The following is a 21,502-nucleotide window of genomic DNA, read 5'->3' as shown; positions in this document are numbered from 1 at the left end:
ACTTTTCTGCAGAACTACAAGATTTATTTACATTTTCGGCATTCTCAAAACTTTTTTTTTTGTCTTTTGTCTGCAAAATGAAAATGCTCGTAGGATCCGGTGTATAAATAATGTGCCTTCTGATATACAGTGGTATAAAAGCCAATATCTGAGAATCAACAGTATTTTTTTCACGCTGCTTTTTGAGCCACAATTTTAATTTATCTTGATTGTCAGAACTGAACATTTGAGCGTGAAAGGAATAACCAGAAGTGTTGACACAACAAGGTCTGATGGGATTAGAAATCTTTATTCCAGTGAAGCCTGAGCTACATTTAACGTATTTATCTTTGACTCATTCTGCATGAAGCAGTCAGAATATCTCTCCCTGTGTGAAGATGAACTCTGTGTTTGAGCCGCCTACTAACGAGCGTTGGACTAATGTTGAAAGCCCGTTAACAGCATGTCGTTGTCGTCCATCTCTGAGACGTTTTTTCTTCTTCAAACACTCGAACATCTTAGAATCACCTTTCTGTTAAACCGTGTGTCGCTTTAACGTGCGCTGAGAGAACGCCACGCCCGGCGCCGCCCGCCCAACCAAACGCCCTCTAACACACCGGACTGATGGCCGAAGGGCGGGGGAGAAAAAACAACATGCATGACCCCCCCAATCCTCCCCCCACCCCTCTCATCGTACAGAGAGAAACGCTTGACATTGACCGTCTGCTGCTCACAGAAACCTTCCTCCTCCTCCTCCTCCTCCTCCTCCTCCTCCTCCTCCTCCTCCTCCTCACCACTCCCCCCTCTTCCTCCCCTCCCCCCTCTCCTGCTGGATAACATTGAAGCATGTGATAATAATGGCGTCAGTCGTCTTGCTTCCTGCTGATTAATGCTGCTCCAGTTTAAAGCTCTGTTAAGGGCCGGTGTTGAGATGCTTTTAGTTTAATTCAATGTCATCAGATCGTCACTCCTGTTGACGTCTAGAAGAGGAATCAGAGCAGAAAGAACCTTTTTATTTTTCATATCTGAACAGCTCCAGCAGAGCAGTCCTTCTTCAGCCTCCAACAATGATCCTACAAAACGTTTAAAAGGAAAATCATTCAAATGAAAATGAGAATCCAAAACATGAAATAGTGCAGAAGTTGAAATATTGGAATACACTTTAATGTTATACCATAAGTCAACTAAAAGTGTTATTGAATATGCGAGCTGTGCAGGTGTAAACAGGTAGTAGAAGTAGCAACAAAGTTGTCACTCATCTCGTGATAGCAATTAGCTTTCCTACGCTGTGACAAGAGTGTGTGGATGAAGCATTAAGTTCTTAAGTTGTACTAATTTAGTGGCTGGCTAGTTAGCTAGCTAGCTTGGTAAATCCACCATGCTTTCATGCTACAGTGGTTACAGCGAATAGGTTTATGAAAAAATTTGAAGGAAAGGAGACCAAGAGGAAAAAGAAGGAAAAGTTTGGGTTAAAATACATTTTCTGGCAGAAATCCCTCAACCATCTCTCTCTCTGCAGCTCTACGGAGCTTTTTAGCCTCTTTTAGCTCCTTGTTTTGGTTTTGCTGCACATTTCCTGTCTGGTTCAGTCTCAGCTGTTTTCATAATAAAAGCTATCAAAAGCCAGTCCACACTAGCTGCTCAGCAGACGGACTCATTTAGGGACTAGTTGGTGAACAAAGTGGAGCATTTAGCAGCTAAGGAGACAGATATACTTCACATGAGGTATAGGAGACCAAAGACAGAGCGAAAAGAGAGAAAATGGACTGAGACTCATCAGGAGACACAAAGACTCCTGATGAATCATGTTTATCTGTAACTGCCACGACTACTGATTGACACAACTTTAAATCTTGCTTTTATTTAGATTTCATGAACATTTGAGTGCAGACCCTAGATTGCCTGGTTAACCTGATAAAAGCTTTCCTTCAGTCCTCTCTGACTGTGGCTTCATAACCAGATTACCTTCTTGAGACAGACTTCCTCTCAACTAGGTTGTACAGCAGATGATTGACAGGTCCCTCCTCCACTTGGGCTAATTAAAACATTAAATTAACCCTCCACTAACTGCAGTTTTGACTTTTTAAGTGAGATAAAACTGTTACTCTACTACTTAGAAAAACTGTTTTTGAAATAAAAGGCTATTGAGAAGTTATTATTTGTTTTAGTAAAACAGTTGCTGATCGTTATGGTGTCCAGGTAGTGTAGAACTGAATCACATTTCTGTAGATGTTTTCCAGAACTTATATTTCTGCCCTAATTTTTGAGTATTCAGAATTTTACCATTATTACCCAAAACCTGCTTTGAATCAATATGTAGTCCAGCATTGGCACATTCATTTAGATTCATATTTCTGAGGTGATGTAGCAGAAATACAGATGTTCTAACTTTGATTGTTATCATCACATAAAGGCATTTTCAGGTTTTATAAATTCATCATCGTTGCCAGAATCATAGCTCTTTTTATTTCCAACATCAGATAAAAAAACAGCAGATCTGAGAGCAATGTAACGGCTTCTCTCAGCTCGTTTCTGACTTTTGTCTGCATGTCGTCTGCATGTTCACTTCCTGCTTTCGTCTGCTGCCTTCACTGTCACTGTGTTAAACTCCGACCCGGACATCATCACTCAGAACCAACAAGGACCTCTAGGTTCAGTTTATATGCAGATGATACAACATTTTCGTAAAAATAAACAGAGTGGTTTCAGTTTTGTACTGGTTTCAATGGGCAGTAAATGCTCTGAAACGATCATACTATTCATTTTATGAAACCAAGATGTATCTGGTATTGTGACCTGCTTTGAATAAAAGCCTCACAGAATATTCAAAATACATGTATTTATTTTGCTTCCAGAAACCAAAAATAATCTTTATGCTGAAGATTAACACATAAACACAGTTAAATATAGTAAATGCTGAAAACACAACAGCACTGTTCTTATTCAATAATTAATTCAAGTTGGTTCTACTTTGCAGAGTCTTTATTAAGAAAACGTCTTACTGAGATTTCAAATTAAAAGCCTCCCAGGAATAATAATAATAATAATAAACTTTATTTATATAGCACTTTTAGAAACAGAATTTACAAAGTGCTTTCACATACAAAGCAGAAAAAGCAAGGCGATAAAACAACAGAAACCAATGAAATACATGTTGTATAACGTAGTATAAAAAATAATTTAGTAAAATAATTTATTAAAAAACAATAATAAAATAAAGCATTAAAGCGACGACATCACACAAAGCCAGTCTGTAAAAATGGGTTTTAAGAAGTGATTTAAAAGAGATTACTGATTCTGCGAGCCATAATATGGGGGATTATGCCCTTTGCAGCGCTGGAAGGCTTTAAATGTGAAACATCTTTGCAGGAAGTGTTGAAATAGCTATCATGCAACAAAACTGAGAATCCATTATCTTCGATCTGACTAGCCTCTAAGTTTATTTCAACATTAATGTTAATGGAGAAATGCTAATCAGGATTAGCATCTGTTACTTCAAAACAAATGTTTACTAAACAGCAAATAAACAGAGATACATATATACGTATATACAGAAATACTAAGAGACTTGGACCTTAAAAGGCTTCCAAACAGTAAAAGTAAAAAGTAAGTGCTGCATGTCCTCTCAGTAGAGTCACAAACTAAAAAGGAACTAACTACGGCAAGAGAGTAGGGATCAAAACAACAAACGCATGATTTAAACGTATAGTTTACATCAAAGTAAACATTGTTAACTCTAATGTATTAGTCATGTTTTGGAGGCTTCGTTGAGGTTGTTTACTTTTGTTTTTTCTTTCTTAACTTTTAGTTTCTACATGTTTAGAGTCACTGTTTGATGGGTTTCAGCTTTTATTTAGATTTAGATTTCCCTGCTAGTCACAGACTCGGACAAAAAGCATCTCATTCTGTTCGAACCGACATCAGACTCCCCCTCTTCCTCCTCTTTTTTTTATTCCATCACCCCTCCTCCTCCTCCTCCTCTTCCTCCTCAGCAGTCTCTCAATGACAAGCGTAAAAAGAACCTCTTTACCCGAAAGTTTCCGTTCTACAAGAGCAAAGAGGCGAGCGAGCAGGAGACCAGCGATGTCGACCGTAAGTATCCCAGAGCGACGTCGAGGTGGGGGGGGGGTTCTGAGAGACGACAGGAAGAGAGGTCAGCTGGTGGCGGCGCGCTGCGAACGCACCGGTTGTCACGGTAACGGGGCCTGGCTTAAATCAATGCACCCGATCACCGACATGTTCCTTCAGGTTCACCGTTGTCACAGTCAGGAAAGCGGAGACTGCTACTGGAAACGTGAAGGCAGAATAATTGGTCTCACTAAAATCTCTCCTCCTCCTCCTCTTTGGAGCCAAAATGGCCGCCCCGGAGCCCTGCTGACCGGCTGCGTTCCCTCTGCTCTCTCTGTCTGTCGCTGTAACTCTGTAACCTGTTGTGTTGTTTTCTCCTCGTTGTCCACTCGGCTCTGCTGACCTCAGGACAACAGTGACGACATGCTGTCCAAAGGCCACAGTAAGTGTCCCCCCCCATCCCTCTCCCCCTCTCTCTCCCCCAAAAGATCTCCCATCAGCCTCCTGCTCTCCACCAGGATCCATCTTCACACAATCCTGACAGAGATTGATGTTTTCAAAATACAGTAAAAGCTAAAAAAGGCAAATTCAAAGAATACAGCAATAAATAAACAAAGGAGTGTAAGAGATATAAAGAAAAGGTAGATCACAGAAATTAAGATTTGCAATAAAACATAAGATAAGATAAAATAAGATAATCCTTTATTAGTCCCGCAGCGGGGAGATTTGCATAAAACATATTACATTTGTTGTATTTTTCTGTTGTATTTGTTGCTCAGAGCCGCCAACCAAACATTTACTTTTGTCCGACATGGTTCTGCCTAATATCTCGGCAGCTCGTTGACCAAAACTCTTTGCAGACTTTCTGAGTTGTTGTTCCAGCTTGACGGAGCGTTCACGTGAATCTTTCCGAGTCTGGAAGTCCGTTTTCTGAATAAACCAAAAAAATAAACACAAGAATGCGGAACAAAAGCCTGAAATGTAAACAAAAGTTAAAAATAAAGTTTCTCTAACTGTTCCAAAATGAAAATGATCTTCCTTGGACCCAAGTGTCCAGTGGTTTCACCGTTATCCTGCTGACAAACAAGTCCAGCTGTAAACGTTCAGACCGAGTTTATCTCAACATATTTACCCTAAAAAAGGAATTATTGATTCTAAGCAATAAACAATAAATATCTGCTTCTTAGATAAAAGCTGGAGTCCATGGAGATAAAAACAGGGACAGGAATGTTTCATTATTTTATTGTATCTGGACTCTTAAACTGAAAAGGTTAAAGGAGCTGAAGTTGGTTCCTGGTGGACACGTGGCCTCAGACCTCCCTCCTTCCTCTTCCTCCTCTTCCTCCTCACCATCGACTGTGGAGGATCCTCCAGACCGGAGCTCCATCTCTTCACTCTCCTTCACAACACTCACACATTCTAGATCTATGCTGCATCTCATTTCTTCATTCCCAGCTTCTATTGAGGGTTTTTTCAGATCAACAAATGTTATTAATGTTGCTGTTAGAATGCTGCTGGTCCGTCCTGTTAATACAGGTGCTGCCTCCAAATAATGTTCTTTAAAGGCTAAACGCCAACAAATATGGATTAAAGCAGAATCATTTGGTTGGATAAAAACATGAAAACATATTACACTTATCAGCGATGTGGAGTTATTGGAAATGTTCAGAAACAAACCTACAGATTTCATCTTTAAACAATGAATAAACATGCAAAAGAACAACAACTGCACAGCATTCAACGTTCACATGGTTCAGAATTTGACTTTCAACATTATGAATGAAGCGTCCAGCCTTTCGCTGCCGCCCTCGTTCATTCATCAGTTCTCACTCCTCCACCTCTCACAGTGTTTACGTCCTCTTCTTAAGCTTCCTGTGCAACCTCGTCCACCTCACCGCTCAGGTGCACCGTCACACCTGGATCCACCTGGAACCTCATGGAGGTTTGGGTTCATGTAGCTCAGAATCTGAGTCATCAGTTCTGTCATTGATTCGACTGCATGAAGTGCATAACAGTGAGGTTTACTGATGAAACTCAAACAGTCTGAATCATTTTCTTTCTGCACAAAACGCTGAATTTCTCCCAAATCTGAACTTCGGTCCGCAGAGCTGAAATAATGTTACGTCTTTAAGAAAATCTGTCTTTAATACTTTCTGAAGTTGTTTGTTCTTAAAACAAAATGTACTTGTCCAGAGATTTTAATTTTTTTAACCTTTTAGTGATCATTTCTGCCAAATCATTTTCTTTATCCCCATGATCCTCTTTTGTTTTTTTGTGCTACACTCACTGTTTTGGTTTTGCAGGTTAAAACTACTTAAGACATTGATATTCACAAGCTGGAATTTAAAATGAATTACGTCCAAAGGTACACCCACAAATATTTAGCTTGACTACGTAAGAGAAACAGAAACTGTCTGCAATGTTTTTTGGGGGTTTTTCTACATGAATTAAAATAAGGAAGCGATTTGTGGGCATTTTTTCTGGTTTGTATTCAAACGAATATTCAATGTTTTTGTTTTAAATTTCAAGAATTGTAATTTTGTTGAATTAGTCATTCAGGTTATTATTTTACTGACTGTTGTTTTTTATTATGGGTTCATCCTTCAGTTATTCTTTGGATTCGTGGACATAACGACGCCGTTCTGAACTGTTCTGAAGCTTTATTCTGTGCTAGATATTGATTCTGTGATTGGTGTGTCTCTGGGTGCAAAGCATTATGGGAAACGATGCTCCCCAGCTGACCCCGGGCGTGTCCTGTGTTTTGTTGTGATTGCAGAACATGTGACGTCTAACGCCAGCGATAGTGAAAGTAGCTACCGTAAGTGTGACACCCTGCCGTCGTCTGCTAACCGCTAAACCCCGCCTCCCCCCGGTGTGGTTAATGAGCACAAGCTGCTGATTGGCCGATACCAGCATGACCTCACACACACACACGGTGTAACTTTCAGCTTACCGTCCCTGAACGATGAAGGTGTTTACAAGCCGTTTGCATTGAAGCATGGTGTGTAGGAATAGAGTGCTATCTAGTGTTCATCAATGGAATCCTTTACTGACCAGTCATGCTTTGTTTGTACAGAAGCCCACAACGGACAAACCAAACACTGACTCATTCTCACAGAGGCGTTCAGGTTTTTGGGTTTGGCCATCGTAGTTCTCCTCCACGCTGGCAAACGGGAACATTTTCAGTTGGTTGTAATCTGCAGCATCACCACTAGATGGCGCCAGATCGTACACACTGCATCTTTAAAACTTGATTTGCTAAAAACTTGTAACTTCTGACTATTATTATTTTATCTGTTACACGGTAGAAACTTGTTTTCATCTCTGAGATGTAGTACAGTAAAAAGTACATTATGTACCTCTAAGATGTAGAAGACTAGAAGTAGAAAGTCAGCTGAATATTCAGATGATCAGAAACACAGTGATGTCACTGATGAAGACTCCTTTCACCCTTCATCTTCCTCTTCTTCATCCTCCTCCTCTTCATCCTCATCCTCCTTTTCCTCCTCCTCCTCCTCTTTCTCCTCCTCCTCTTCCTCCTCCTCTCCTAACCCTCCTCTCTGTTTGTGTTGTCAGGCGGTCCGGAGGAGTTCGTTCTGTCGTACGAACCCGTCGCTCAGCAGGAAGGTATGAATCTAAAAAACAAAATGTCTCTTTTCATTATTTTGAATATTGATGTTCCATCCAGAACAATGGACAGTTTATGAACAATGACTTCACATGAGAATCTTTTCTTTATCTGTGATCCCACAGTGAACTACACCCGTCCCGTCATCGTGCTCGGCCCCATGAAGGACCGCATCAACGACGACCTCATCTCAGAGTTCCCCGACAAGTTCGGTTCCTGTGTTCCCCGTAAGTCACCAAGACACTCCTCCAAGACACTCCTCCAGTCACCAAGACACTCCTCCAGTCACCAAGACACTCCTCCAGTCACACCGGAGGGAGGCGTTCGGACTGACCTTCTCCTCCTCCTCCTCCTCCTCCTCCTAATCACTGCTCCTCTTCCTCTTCCTTCTCCTCCTCCTCCTCAGATACGACCCGGCCGAAGCGGGACTACGAGGTGGACGGCAGAGATTATCACTTCGTGGTGTCCAGAGAGCAGATGGAGAAGGACATCCAGGACCACCGGTTCATCGAGGCGGGGCAGTACAACAACCACCTGTACGGGACCAGTGTGCAGTCGGTCCGAGAGGTGGCCGAGAAGGTACCGGCAGTCTGATTCCCCTCATCCGGACTCTTCTGAAGCACTAAAAGTCCCATGATGCATTTGGGTACAAAGTTTAGTTCACAGTCTGATGGTGTTGTGGCAGAAAACCAAAGAAGAGAAGCAGTTCTTGGAGTTTAGCAACCAGCGGGGATGTTTTATTGCGGACGAGCTTACAACACGTTAGTCCTTACATGATATCTTTATACCTTTAGTCCCGCCCCCTTACATCACTTTCAGCCAATCACGTCTTGTCGATTGGACCATGACAAAGCACATCTGGCCTTTCACTCGCGTCCTGTTTTCCTTCTTCGTGTCAGGTCATGGTAACCTCCTTAAAGGACAAATGATACCTTATCCTTATTTCCCAACTTTCCTGGCATGACTTTACCACTTCTTAAGGGAACGGCTTGTCTCCCTCATTCCCACAGATCATCTTATGAAACAAGTTATTGGGTTCAACATAACACCTTTTATAAAGTTGTATATCAGATAGATTTTCCTCAACAATGGCAGCATGACCTCCCTCATTTTTATCCTTTCTTTTGGACAGTTTTTGCACTGATGCTCATATATATACTTCAATAATAACATAAATCAGTATTTAGGGTGGAAGTTTGTGCTCACAGGCAGTAAAGATGAAAAGCTGTAAACACACTTCATTAAGTAAAGAATGGTGACGACTGTGGATGAAGGACGTGTTAACCCTCGAAACCCCAAAAACCATGTTTCCTGTAAACGATAGTCAAAACTGCCCGTTTATCACAGCCGGGATCTGTAAAAGATTTTCAACTTTCAGACGGTCCTTGAACACATCATGTGTGACGAACACAAAACGCAGCCGAAACGAAGCTTAAAATTGTGATTGTTCATCAAAAACATTTTATTCTACATGTCTCACTTAAACTCTCACCACAAATAAACCGTTTACTTTAACCAGATTCTGTAAAATCATAAAATTCTGAGCTCCTCAGTGAAACTATGAAGACATGATTGATTCATCTGAGACCAACAGTCATGTGACAACAAATCTGTGAAGCTTTGACTGAACTGCTGCTGAACACAGAGCAGAGAGGAGAGGAGAGGCTGTACACATGTAAATAGTTCAACACATAAAACATGTGGAGCCTCCTTTTCTTTTCCAACATTGGTGACACTTGAGGACAAACATGTTGGATTTATAGATTCCATTGTTTTCCAAATGATACCAAAGAAATGATCAAAGAAATTCAACTTGGGTTCTTTTTCTTGTTTATGATTTATGTTGTTCTGCACTAAAGACATGTTTGAGTTCTCTCTACTTCTAGTCATGATTGTTCTGTTTTCTTCTTCTGTGGTTTTCAGGGTAAACACTGTATCCTGGACGTGTCGGGGAACGCCATCAAGAGACTCCAGCTGGCTCTGCTTCATCCCATCGCCGTCTTCATCAAACCCAAATCTGTGGAGAACATCATGTGAGTCTCGCCGCCTCCTTCTCACAGTGCTCGGGTAGTTTTTGCTCCGTTAGCGGCGGCGTCTCATGGAGGTCTCTGTGTGGCGTTGCAGGGAGATGAACAAGCGTCTGACGGAGGAGCAGGGCAGGAAGACCTTCGACAGAGCGACCAAGCTGGAGCAGGAGTTCACCGAGCATTTCACCGGTGAGACGGGACGCCTCCCTCTGGTTCTGATACTCCTCCTCCTCCATCTCTTCCTCCTCCTCCTCCTCCTCCTCCATCTCTCCTCCTCCTCTTCCTCCTCCTCCTCCTCCATCTCTTCCTCCTCCTCTTCCTCCTCCCCCTCTTCTTCCTCCTCTTCCTCTTCACCAGAATTAATTTTTTCTCACTTCCCTCTCTGGGCTTCTGTAGAAAACAGATTTTGTGTCTTTTATTTCCACAACTCGCGCTGATGTCCGACAGAACATATATATATATATATATATATATATATATATATATATATATATATATATATATATATATATATATATAAAAATAAACTGTATGGCATAATTATGGCTCATTATTACAATAAAACTGTCATAATTATGAGAAACCTTTCTTAATTACAAGAGAAACACAGATCATTTTTATTGTAATGATGGAAAATGTTCTTATTATCTCATTGTGACAAATAATACATTTATAAGTAAATAAATTTAATTTTAAGAACATTGTGAGAAAACTACGGAAGCCCTGAGAGGTGAGTAATGATGCTGAAGGTTTTTGCCAGATTAATACAAATCTAAGTAGTTTTTGTTGTAATACTCATTTTGGCCACAAGAGGCAGCACTATGCCATGTTCTAAATAGGACCAACACATTCATGTAATCTTACAGGTGAGTTTTAATTTACAAAACTTACATAAAATATAGGTTTTTGTGTTTAGAGTGCTTGGATAAATTATAAAAAACATGTTGTAGTGGTGCCTCTTGTGGCCAAACTGAGTATTACAACAAAATGGTGTAATACAAATACTTGGTGACAAGAGTACATTCAACATTCTGCATCTAAAATCCCACTGAAGTGGAAATGAATATTAACAACAAAAAGTACTTAAAGTATTTGCAGTAAAAGAACCCGGTCTGCAGTAAAATGACACTACCGCTTTAGTCCACAGGGACCGCCAAAACCAACACACAATGAAAGTTGCTGGTAGTAAGTTAAAACTTTGGGAGCTCTACTACAATTAGAAACACAGAAGAAGAGATTAAATCAGACTTTGACACACACACAGAGAGGTGTCGTCTTTCTAGTTACGTATATTTACAGTCTGATACTTCACTTTGTGATAAAATGTGACTCTTGAGGTGAAAAGTTATCTTTTAAATACAAACATCACGTGTAATTCATGAGGAATAAGGTGTCATGGTGGTCAACAGGAAGGGGCGGGGCTTCTCCTCTCCAGATACATTCACTGTTGGTTTGTGTCTCAGCATGAAGAGAAATACGTAGAATAAACTTTGACTTGTTTCTGATTCTGATCCTTTTCCTTCAGCCATCGTTCAGGGCGACACTCTGGAGGAGATCTACGATCAGGTGAAGCAGATCATCGAGGAGCAGTCGGGTCCGTTCATCTGGGTTCAGTCCAAGGAGAAGTTATGAGGATCAGAACTCTGCTCCATCGCTCCTCCTCTCTTTAGATCCCGCTGCTTTTATTTTGAAAAGGAAAGCCCCCCCCCCCCCCCCTTCTCCTCCTCTTCCCTAATCAACGACACCACACACCGACTGACCAGAGTTTTATTTTGTAGTTGTTTTGGCCTGAATAAGACTCCATTGTTGGGTTTCCTGACCAGCAGAGTCACGCACACAGGAAGTATGATGACATCACACACAACACGGTACAGCTCCTTAATGTTTAAGGGAGGAGAAGAAGAAGAAGAGGAAGAAGAAGGAGAAGAAGGAGAAGAAGCAGCAGCTTTCATCTTTCTGTTTGAGGTTTCTTTTCTCTCGTGAGGACAGACGGAGGTTTCAGTCTCAGCGTCTGTCGGTCCAGAAGGAAGCGGAGACACAAAAAAGCAAAACTTTGCACGTTTGAGCTTTAACAGCATGTCGCTAATAACACTGTTTATTTCCCATCAGCCCCTTCAGCGTCTGACGTCACAGCTTTTCTTCTTCTGCTCTGCAGTTCTTCTTCTTCTTCTTCTTCTTCTCCTTCTCCTTCTTCTTCTCCTTCTCCCTCTTCTTCTTCTTCTTCTCCTTCTTCCTCTTCTTCTTCCTCTTCTTCTTCTTTGTCTCTGGAGTGGCCTCACGTTTTCTTGGATGTTGTAGTTCTTTGCTGCAGGACGCTCTGCAGGGCTGCTGCTCTGCTGCTAGGGGGCGCTGTGGAGGATTCTAGAAGAGGACGTCATTTTAACAGATGACGAAGAATCTCCTTTCACTTCATCGAGTCTGATTTTATTTTCCTCAACATTGATATTTGAGACCTTTAGTTTGACCCCCGTTTTGATGAGGTCAAAGGTCACAGCGTTCATTATTCTCAACACTCAAAGAAACATTTCCTCAACTCATTTCTGTCTGCAGCTCCTTTTATTTAAAGCTAAATAATATTTCACTTTATTTTACTTTCCTTAGAAGTTAAGAAAACATTCAAATCATTTTTTTTCAACGACATTAAATTATTTTAAAAGAACACATGACCTCCTAATTATGGCTCATTATCACCAGAAAACTCATCATTTCCTTTTAATGATATAAATGTTGTTCTTATCTCATAGTTAGAAAATGAAATGTGAAAGGTAATCAATATCAACATATAAATAAACAAAAGTTCAAGGGTACTTATGATAATGAGAAAATCATAATTATGAGAAAATTATTATAATTATAAGAATAATCTCAAAAATATGTTTTTTCTAATGTGAGAAAATGCAAAATTACAAACAATAATAATACTCATTCATGATCACAATGAACTATCTCATCATTTTCTTTTAATGATAGAAATGTTCAAATGTTCATTCATGATTAGAAAATGAAATGTGAAAGATAATCAATATAAATATATATAATTAGTTAAAGAGTTCTTAAAATCAAATGCAAAATTACTGGAAAACTAAATATCTTAAACTTTCATGATTGTCAAAATAATAAACAATAATTAGAAGAATACTGAATTAAAAGAAAACTACTTTATAATGAGAAGAAGCTGGTTATTGTTATTAAAATATTTATTTTGTGGAATTTAGATCTTTTAATTATAAAGATATAAGATCTTTATTTCATGATTCACAAAAACACTGAATATGTGAAAATGAATAATTGAGAGTCGTGAGATTGTTTTCTCGTATCTCATAATTATAACTTTTAGTTTATTTCTCTTTTATTAGAAACCAGAAATATTCTCTTCGTCTTAAGGAAACGAGTCTTTAAAGACAGAACGACTTGACGAGATGTTTCTTTTCATTCAAACCTGATGTTTCATCTTCATCATCTTCATCATCGTCGTCGGGGTGTTTGGGGTCGTGCCCTCTTGTGACGCGGGTTCGATCCCCGTCAGACGTCCGTCAGCGTGGTCAGTGTCTTACCATGAAAAAAAGCCGATGTCGATCATGTGATCATGTGATGATTTGTGGAGACGAACACGCAGGTTATTATTGTACAATGAGATTTTGACAGATATTTAACCCTCGGTAAACTGCCTATTTTGTTATAATAAAAGTCTATATTGAACTTTACTTAAGCACTACTACTACGGGAATTACTTTCTTTGCATTGTTAATCATATATGAATAGAAAAGTATAAAGATATTTGAATATGAATATATATTTTTTTCTTTTTCTTTGATCACCACCTCCTCTGTCTTTTAATTTTCTTTTTTAAGCATAATAAAAACTTAACAAGAAAAGAGAAAGTGCTCTCTTCTTCTTCTTCTTCTTCTTCTTCTGAGTTTCAGGTCCCATGAAGTTTTAATCAGCTGATTAAATGATGACTCACTGGGACCAGTTCTAAAACCAGAGCCTCCAGTTCTGTCTCATCTTTTCTAAGCTGGACTCGTTTCTCTAAAATCTGGATTTATATTCAATTGTAGTTTCTACTTTTGAGATCACACACAGCACTGGTTTGAAACCAGCGTTAGTCTCCCAGTCCATCAAGAGCAAAACCAGTCCATTCAGAGTGAAACCAGTCCATTTAGAGTGAAACCAGTTCATTAAGAGTGAAACCAGTCCATTCAGAGTGAAACCAGTCCATTAAGAGTGAAACCAGTTCATTAAGAGTGAAACCAGTCCATTGAGATTCAAACCAGTCCATTAAGAGTGAAACCAGTCCATTAAGATTCAAACCAGTCCATTAAGAGTGAAACCAGTCCATTAAGAGTGAAACCAGTCCATTACGATTTAAACCAGTTCATTCAGAGTGAAACCAGTCCATTGAGATTCAAACCAGTCCATTCAGAGTGAAACCAGTCCATTCAGAGTGAAACCAGTCCATTGAGATTGAAACCAGTCCATTCAGAGTGAAACCAGTCCATTAAGAGTGAAACCAGTCCATTAAGAGTGAAACCAGTTCATTAAGAGTGAAACCAGTCCATTGAGATTGAAACCAGTCCATTCAGAGTGAAACCAGTCCATTCAGAGAGAAACCAGTCCATTAAGAGTGAAACCAGTTCATTAAGAGTGAAACCAGTCCATTGAGATTGAAACCAGTCCATTCAGAGTGAAACCAGTCCATTCAGAGTGAAACCAGTCCATTAAGAGTGAAACCAGTTCATTAAGAGTGAAACCAGTCCATTAAGATTGAAACCAGTCCATTCAGAGTGAAACCAGTCCATTCAGAGTGAAACCAGTCCATTGAGATTGAAACCAGTCCATTCAGAGTGAAACCAGTCCATTAAGAGTGAAACCAGTTCATTAAGAGTGAAACCAGTCCATTAAGATTGAAACCAGTCCATTCAGAGTGAAACCAGTCCATTCAGAGTGAAACCAGTCCATTCAGAGTGAAACCAGTCCATTGAGATTGAAACCAGTCCATTCAGAGTGAAACCAGTCCATTAAGAGTGAAACCAGTCCATTAAGAGTGAAACCAGTCCATTAAGAGTGAAACCAGTCCATTAAGAGTGAAACCAGTCCATTCAGAGTTCCAGGTTTTTCGGTGTTAAACCGTAAATTTATTTCAGGAACAGTTTTGGGTTCAGTGGGAATCGAACCATCGACCTGGTGATTAGTGGAGGACTCCATCTACCTGTTGGCTCAGAGACACCTGAGATCCAAGAAATGAAAATCTAAATACAGTTTTTCCTCTTTTAAAAGATAAAAGAAGGTCAAATATTGAGGGACTCCATTCGTGGATCCGCTCTGTGATCCAGATCCTCCAGAGTTTAGGAGCTCCGGTTTTACTCCCTCTTTCACTCTTTTATTTTGAAAGGACACCAGAGCCACAGCTGTGATTTCTGTTGATGAACTGTGATGAAGAACTGAAGAGTCGGTCACATGACGTCATCTGAGATCTCAACACTCAACAAACACAGTTCTACTCCAAGAGAGATGGAAGTACTCACGGCCTTTACTGCAGTAAAAGTACTAATGCCACCACGTAGAAATACTCTAAAACAGTAAAAGTACTAATGCCACGACGTAGAAATACTCTAAAACAGTAAAAGTACTAATGCCACGACGTAGAAATACTCTAAAACAGTAAAAGTACTAATGCCACGACGTAGAAATACTCTAAAACAGTAAAAGTACTAATGCCACCACGTAGAAATACTCTAAAACAGTAAAAGTACTAATGCCACAACGTAGAAATACTCTGTTAATGTTAAAGTACTAATGCCAAACTGTTAAAATAGTTTTTCACGGTAAACATATTATGTATATATATATACATATATATCCTCCTTATATATATATATATGTATATATATATATATATATATGTATATATACACAGACATAGGAATTAAAATATATATATATATATGTATATATATATATATATATATATATAAACATATATATATGTATATATATATATCACATATCTGTCCTATAATACATATTTAATCTCCTCATCAATAATATAATAATAATATACAGTAGTAACATAGCACATATTTATCTCCTCATCAATAATAATATGTAATATATATATATACATATTTAATCTACTCATCAATAATAATAATATATATATACATGTATATATATATACCCTCACATCCTCTGTCCTTAACACTAGCACATATTTAATCTCCTCATCAATAATAATAATAATAATATACAGTAGTAACACTAGCACATATTTAATCTCCTCATCAATAATAATAATAATAATAATATACAGTAGTAACACTAGCACATATTTAATCTACTCATCAATAATAATAATAATAATAATATACAGTAGTAACACTAGCACATATTTAATCTCCTCATCAATAATAATAATAATAATATAATAATAATATACAGTAGTAACACTAGCACATATTTAATCTCCTCATCAATAATAATAATAATAATAATATACAGTCGTAACACTAGCACATATTTAATCGCCTCATCAATAATAATAATAATAATAATATACAGTAGTAACACTAGCACATATTTAATCTCCTCATCAATAATAATAATAATAATAATAATAATAATATACAGTAGTAACACTAGCACATATTTAATCTCCTCATCAATAATAATAATAATAATAATATACAGTCGTAACACTAGCACATATTTAATCTCCTCATCAATAATAATAATAATAATAATAATATACAGTAGTAACACTAGCACATATTTAATCTCCTCATCAATAATAATAATAATAATAATAATAAATACAGTAGTAACACTCATAATAATATAATAATAATAATATCAGTAGTAACACTAGCACATATTTAGTTCCAAATCTGAATTTGAGAAATCATATTTTACAATCAATACATTTGAGTGTTTTTATTTATTGTGATAATAATCATGATGAATACGTTCTACAGTTAAACACACATGTTCTGTGTTCAGTCTGTTCTTGTTGTTTGGTTCTATTTTGGTAAAAGTCACGTGACTTCAGACTAAAATTAACCCTTCAGTCTATTGGCTGACTGACACAACCAGCCTTCTATGGTCTCATCAGAGTGTGTGTGTGTGTGTGTGTGTGTGTGAGTGTGAGTGTGAGTGTGAGTGTGAGTGTGTGTGTGTGTGTGTGTGTGTGTGTGTGTGTGTGTGTGTGTGTGTGTGAGAGAGTGTCTTCAGGAGTGGACCAGCAGCAGGTAACACCGTTCTACTCTTCCTCACTCTGTTCTTGTGTTGTTGTGAAACTTCTTCAGAGACAGTTAGCCTAGCTTAGCACAAAGGCTGGAAGCAGAGGGAAACTGCTAGCATAGCTCCATCAGAGGAGAACATATCCAGCAGCTCCAGTCTGTCTGAGTGTAGAAAGTGTCTTCACTAACAGACCTTCTTTAGTTTAGTAGAAGAAGAACTCTGTTCAAAGAGACAAAGATCCTCTGAACTACAGCTGAAGAAGAAGAGAAGAAATTAAACAGGAACAGCTTCCTGTTTCACAATAAAAGCATCCTAGAACAAGCTGGAGTTAACTTTATCAAAGCTCTTCTTCAGACTTCACATAGAAACAGAAGGTTAGTCTAGAGTTAGTACTGCTGGAACATCAGCTGATCTAATCACAGGTTAACCCTCCTCAATCAATACTTACTGATCAATAATCAGACTGATTCTACATCAATATCAATAATACTGATTCTACATCAATCAGACTGATTCTACATCAATACTTACTGATCAATAATCAGACTGATTCTACATCAATACTTACTGATCAATAATCAGACTGATTCTACATCAATACATCAATAAACTGATTCTACATCAATACTTACTGATCAATAATCAGACTGATTCTACATCAATACTTACTGATCAATAATCAGACTGATTCTACATCAATACTTATACATCACTGATTCTACATCAATACTTACTGATCAATAATCAACAGGATTCTGTCATGTGACACTGAATCCGTTCACATGTAAATAAAACATCTGGTGTCTGAATGTTTGATCTGTTAGATAATTAATAATTGAAGTAAAGAAGATCAATAAAACAGCTGATTGATCACTTTCAAACATCGGGGTATTTATTGATTGGACAAACACAGATGTTGTTGTTTTAGCAGCATCAGACTTGAAGTTATTGGAGGGTGTTTTCCTGTTTAAATGCTAGCAGTTTCCCCCCACTCCCAGTCATTGTGCTAAGCTAAGCTAACAGTCCTGGACACAGATGAGTCATGTGACTCAGAGAGGAGGGGCGTGTCTGCTGGAGGTGAGCAGCTGACAGTGTGGTAGTAGTACATTACACTAACACAGTATTAGTACATTACACTAACACAGTATTAGTACATTACACTAACACAGTATTAGTACATTACACTAACACAGTATTAGTACATTACACTAACACAGTATTAGTACATTACACTAACACAGTATTAGTACATTACACTAACACAGTACTCTGACAGTGTGGTATTAGTACATTACACTAACACAGTACTCTGACAGTGTGGTAGTAGTACATTACACTAACACAGTACTCTGACAGTGTGGTATTAGTACATTACACTAACACAGTACTCTGTATACAGGTGTGATGTCGGTGTCTCAGGTCACGCCCACTCTGTTCCTCGGTGGAGCCGACGCCCCGCTGAACGCCGCTCTGGTGTCGCAGAAGAACATCACGCTGATCGTGAACGCGACGCTGCTCCACGCCAGCCCGTCCTACCGCGGGGTGGAGTGTGTGCGCGTCCCCGTCGCCGACCTGCCCAGCGCCCGCCTCGGAGACCACTTCGACCGGGTGGCCGAGCGCATCCACGGCAACCGCGGGGGCACGCTGGTCCACTGCGCCGTCGGGATGAGCCGCCGCCGGCGCTGGTGATGGCCTACCTGATGCGTTACAGAGCGGTGACGCTCCGCCAGGCGCACCGCTGGGTCCAGGAGAGCCGGCCCTCCGTCAGGCTCAACGCCGGCTTCTGGGAGCAGCTGCTGCAGTACGAGAGGAGGCTGTACGGGAAGAACACCGTGCGGGTGGCGGCGGTCCGGGAGACGCCGGCGCTGACGCAGAGGGCCGCGCCGCCGCCGCGTACGCAGACCACCAGACTGCCGCTGGTCCCCAGGTCGCCTCTGACGTCACGACCTCAGGTGATGACTCCGGCAAACAGGCGAAGAAGAGGAGCCAAAGCCGGCAGCGTCAAAGTGTGAGCACCGAGATGACCCCTAAACCTACGTTACCCACAATGCAACTGGACCTCTGACAGCGGAGGTCATGGTGGCGGCGACCTCACTGACCTTAACCTTCTCTCCACTTCACCTCTGAGCATCCAGAGGTTTGACCTCTGACCTCCTGCTGTGATGGACAGGTGTACTCCAGGACTCTGTGACATCACTAATTGCTAACCGCTCCTGTAACTAATTGGCACTATTAATGCTGCGTTCCAGACCCAGCGACGTAAACATGAACATGGCTGTGACAAACTGATGTTTCCATGGCAACCGTTATCACAAAATACCTGTTTATTTATCATCATTGTCATAACTGCTCATGTTTAGAGATGGATGACATGAAGCAGCTTCCTGATGAATCACCATCATCCTCTTATTTTAACTCTTCATCAGACGTCTTCAAAGGCACAAGCAGGAGGTCTGACGTTGAGTGGTGGGCCGCTCTACTGGTCCCAGTAGGAGGTCTGAAGTTCTCAAGTCCCAGCTGGTTAGCGTGGTAGCATTAGCTTCCCAGCTTCTGTAGTTTAAAGGACTGAATGAACTCATTCATCACAAGATGTTTTCTGTTCTTCAGTTTCTGGCTCAGATTTGGCAGCTTGTTGTCGATGAAGTGATTCAGATTCCTCTGCTGATCGGAGGAGCAGACCGGGTCCTGTTAGAACCAGGTTCTGGTTCTGAGTTAGAACCAGGTTCTGGTTCAGGTCGTGGGTCAGAACATGCTGTCTCGTTCTTCATCAGGACTCTTTTCTGATTTCTGGGTAAATCTGAACCGCTTATTAAAATGTCTTCTGGTTTCTCTTGAATCTCCATCGGGACAAAGACCTCCTGATACTTCAGAACCAGCTGACGGATCAGATCCAGTTCACTCCTGGTCTGCCATCAAAACACAAGCAGAAGAAGAAGAAGTCTCTGAAGAAGAGACTTTCTGTTGAACGGACTCTTGGGTCCAAATGGAATCAGACTGTTTGGTGTGAACTCCGTTTACCAGAATCCATCCTGTCTCCGTGGTCACACTTTAATATGAGTGGATGAGTCTCTCATATAGCATTTAGCTTCACTAAATTATAATAATAACTAATAATAATAATAATAATTATTATTATTATTATTATTATTATTATTATTATTATTATTCAATTCAATTCAGTTTATTTAGTATAGCCCAGAATCACAAATTACAAATTAGCCTCAGAGGGCTTTACAATCTGTACACATGAGACATCCTCTGTCCTTCCCTCCCCTTATTGTTATTATCATTATTATTATTAGTTATTATCATTATTATTATTAGTTATTATCATTATTATTGTTATTATCATCATTATTATTATCATCATTATTATTATTATCATTATTATTATTACTATCATTATTGTTATTGTTATTATCATCATCATTATTATTATCATTATTGTTATTATCATTAATATTATAATAATAATAATAATTATTGTTATTATCATTATTATTATTATCATCATTATTATTATCATTGTTATTATTAATGTTATTATTATTATCATCATTATTATTATTATCATCATTATTGTTATTATTATTATCATCATTATTGTTATCATTATTATTATCATCATTATTGTTATCATTATTATTATCATCATTGTTGTTATCATCATTATTATCATTATTATTGTTATTGTCAATATTATTATTATTATTATCATTGTTCTTATCATTATTTTATAGAGAGCTTAAATACCAAACCTGCTATAGTAAGATAATTATTTTATTATTTACACATATCAACTTTAATTCTTCTGTAAATGTTTTCATTCATGTAAATCAAAAGAGCAGATGCATAAAACGTGTAAACAATGTTTCATGATTCTATTTGTTCACTCATAAATGACGTTGATGTTATGTTTGTCAGACCGTTTAGAACATACATGATGGATTTATTGAAGCTGAGGCTGGTTTCTATTTCAGAAATAAGTCTTGCTTTTCTTTTGATGCTAAAAAGAGACGTGTTGCTGCTACGTTAATGTCTGTGATTGATTATGGTGATGTTTTATATATGCATGTGTAGTGTCTTTACTTCTGCGTTGTGAATGTATTTTTAAGACACACTTTGAATACGTCTTTACTATTGTTTTTATGGTCTGTCCAGCAACAGCTAAACCGATAACAGGCTTTCAGAGTTTGTCCTCCACGCTGACCTCCAGCATATATATGATATATATATATATTCTTCTTCTTCTTCTTCTTCTTCTTCTTCTTCTTCTTCTTCTTCTTCTTCTTCTTCTTCTACTTCTTCTTCTTCTTCTTCTTCTTCTACTTCTTCTCCCTTTTCTTCTTCTTCTTTTTCTTCTTCTTCTTCTTCTTCTTCTTCTTCTTCTTCTTCTCCTTCTTCCTCTTCTTCTTCTTCTTCTTCTTCTTCTCCTTCTCCCTTTTTCCTCTTCTTCTCCTTCTCCTTCTCCCTTTTCTTCTTCTTCTTCTTCTTCTTCTTCTTCTCCTTCTTCTTTTTCTTCTTCTTCTTCTTCTTCTTCTCCTTCTTCCTCTTCTTCTTCTTC

General features: G+C 39.0%; 2 protein-coding genes across 10 annotated transcripts in view; both read left to right on the top strand.

Moving 5' to 3' along the window:
* Nucleotides 1-13,550, top strand: part of dlg1b (discs large MAGUK scaffold protein 1b) — a 92,251-nt gene extending 78,701 nt beyond the window's left edge. For 4 of the 9 annotated variants that reach the window (XM_054596681.1, XM_054596687.1, XM_054596679.1 and 1 more), the window contains 8 exons: nt 3,972-4,071; nt 6,824-6,865; nt 7,624-7,674; nt 7,801-7,902; nt 8,082-8,254; nt 9,599-9,708; nt 9,800-9,891; nt 11,228-13,550. In XM_054596681.1, the coding sequence (XP_054452656.1) occupies nt 3,972-4,071; nt 6,824-6,865; nt 7,624-7,674; nt 7,801-7,902; nt 8,082-8,254; nt 9,599-9,708; nt 9,800-9,891; nt 11,228-11,334 (777 nt within the window). In that variant the 3' untranslated portion in view covers nt 11,335-13,550. Of the gene's footprint in view, nt 1-3,971; nt 4,072-4,455; nt 4,490-6,823; nt 6,866-7,623; nt 7,675-7,800; nt 7,903-8,081; nt 8,255-9,598; nt 9,709-9,799; nt 9,892-11,227 lie in introns of all 9 variants that reach the window. The other 5 variants (XM_054596683.1, XM_054596680.1, XM_054596684.1 and 2 more) reach the window with 3 other exon arrangements.
* Nucleotides 13,551-16,864: 3,314 nt separating this feature from the next.
* Nucleotides 16,865-20,287, top strand: si:ch1073-184j22.2 (dual specificity protein phosphatase 18). The gene is given in 3 exon segments (XM_054596691.1): nt 16,865-16,946; nt 18,338-18,610; nt 18,613-20,287. Coding segments are annotated over 2 exon segments (606 nt in total). The 5' UTR covers nt 16,865-16,946; nt 18,338-18,342; the 3' UTR covers nt 18,951-20,287.
* Nucleotides 20,288-21,502: the final 1,215 nt, after the last annotated feature.

The sequence above is a fragment of the Anoplopoma fimbria genome, chromosome 3 (genome assembly GCF_027596085.1).
Source record: "Anoplopoma fimbria isolate UVic2021 breed Golden Eagle Sablefish chromosome 3, Afim_UVic_2022, whole genome shotgun sequence".
Taxonomy (NCBI): domain Eukaryota; kingdom Metazoa; phylum Chordata; class Actinopteri; order Perciformes; family Anoplopomatidae; genus Anoplopoma; species Anoplopoma fimbria.
This window is presented reverse-complemented; position numbering and strand designations above follow the sequence as displayed.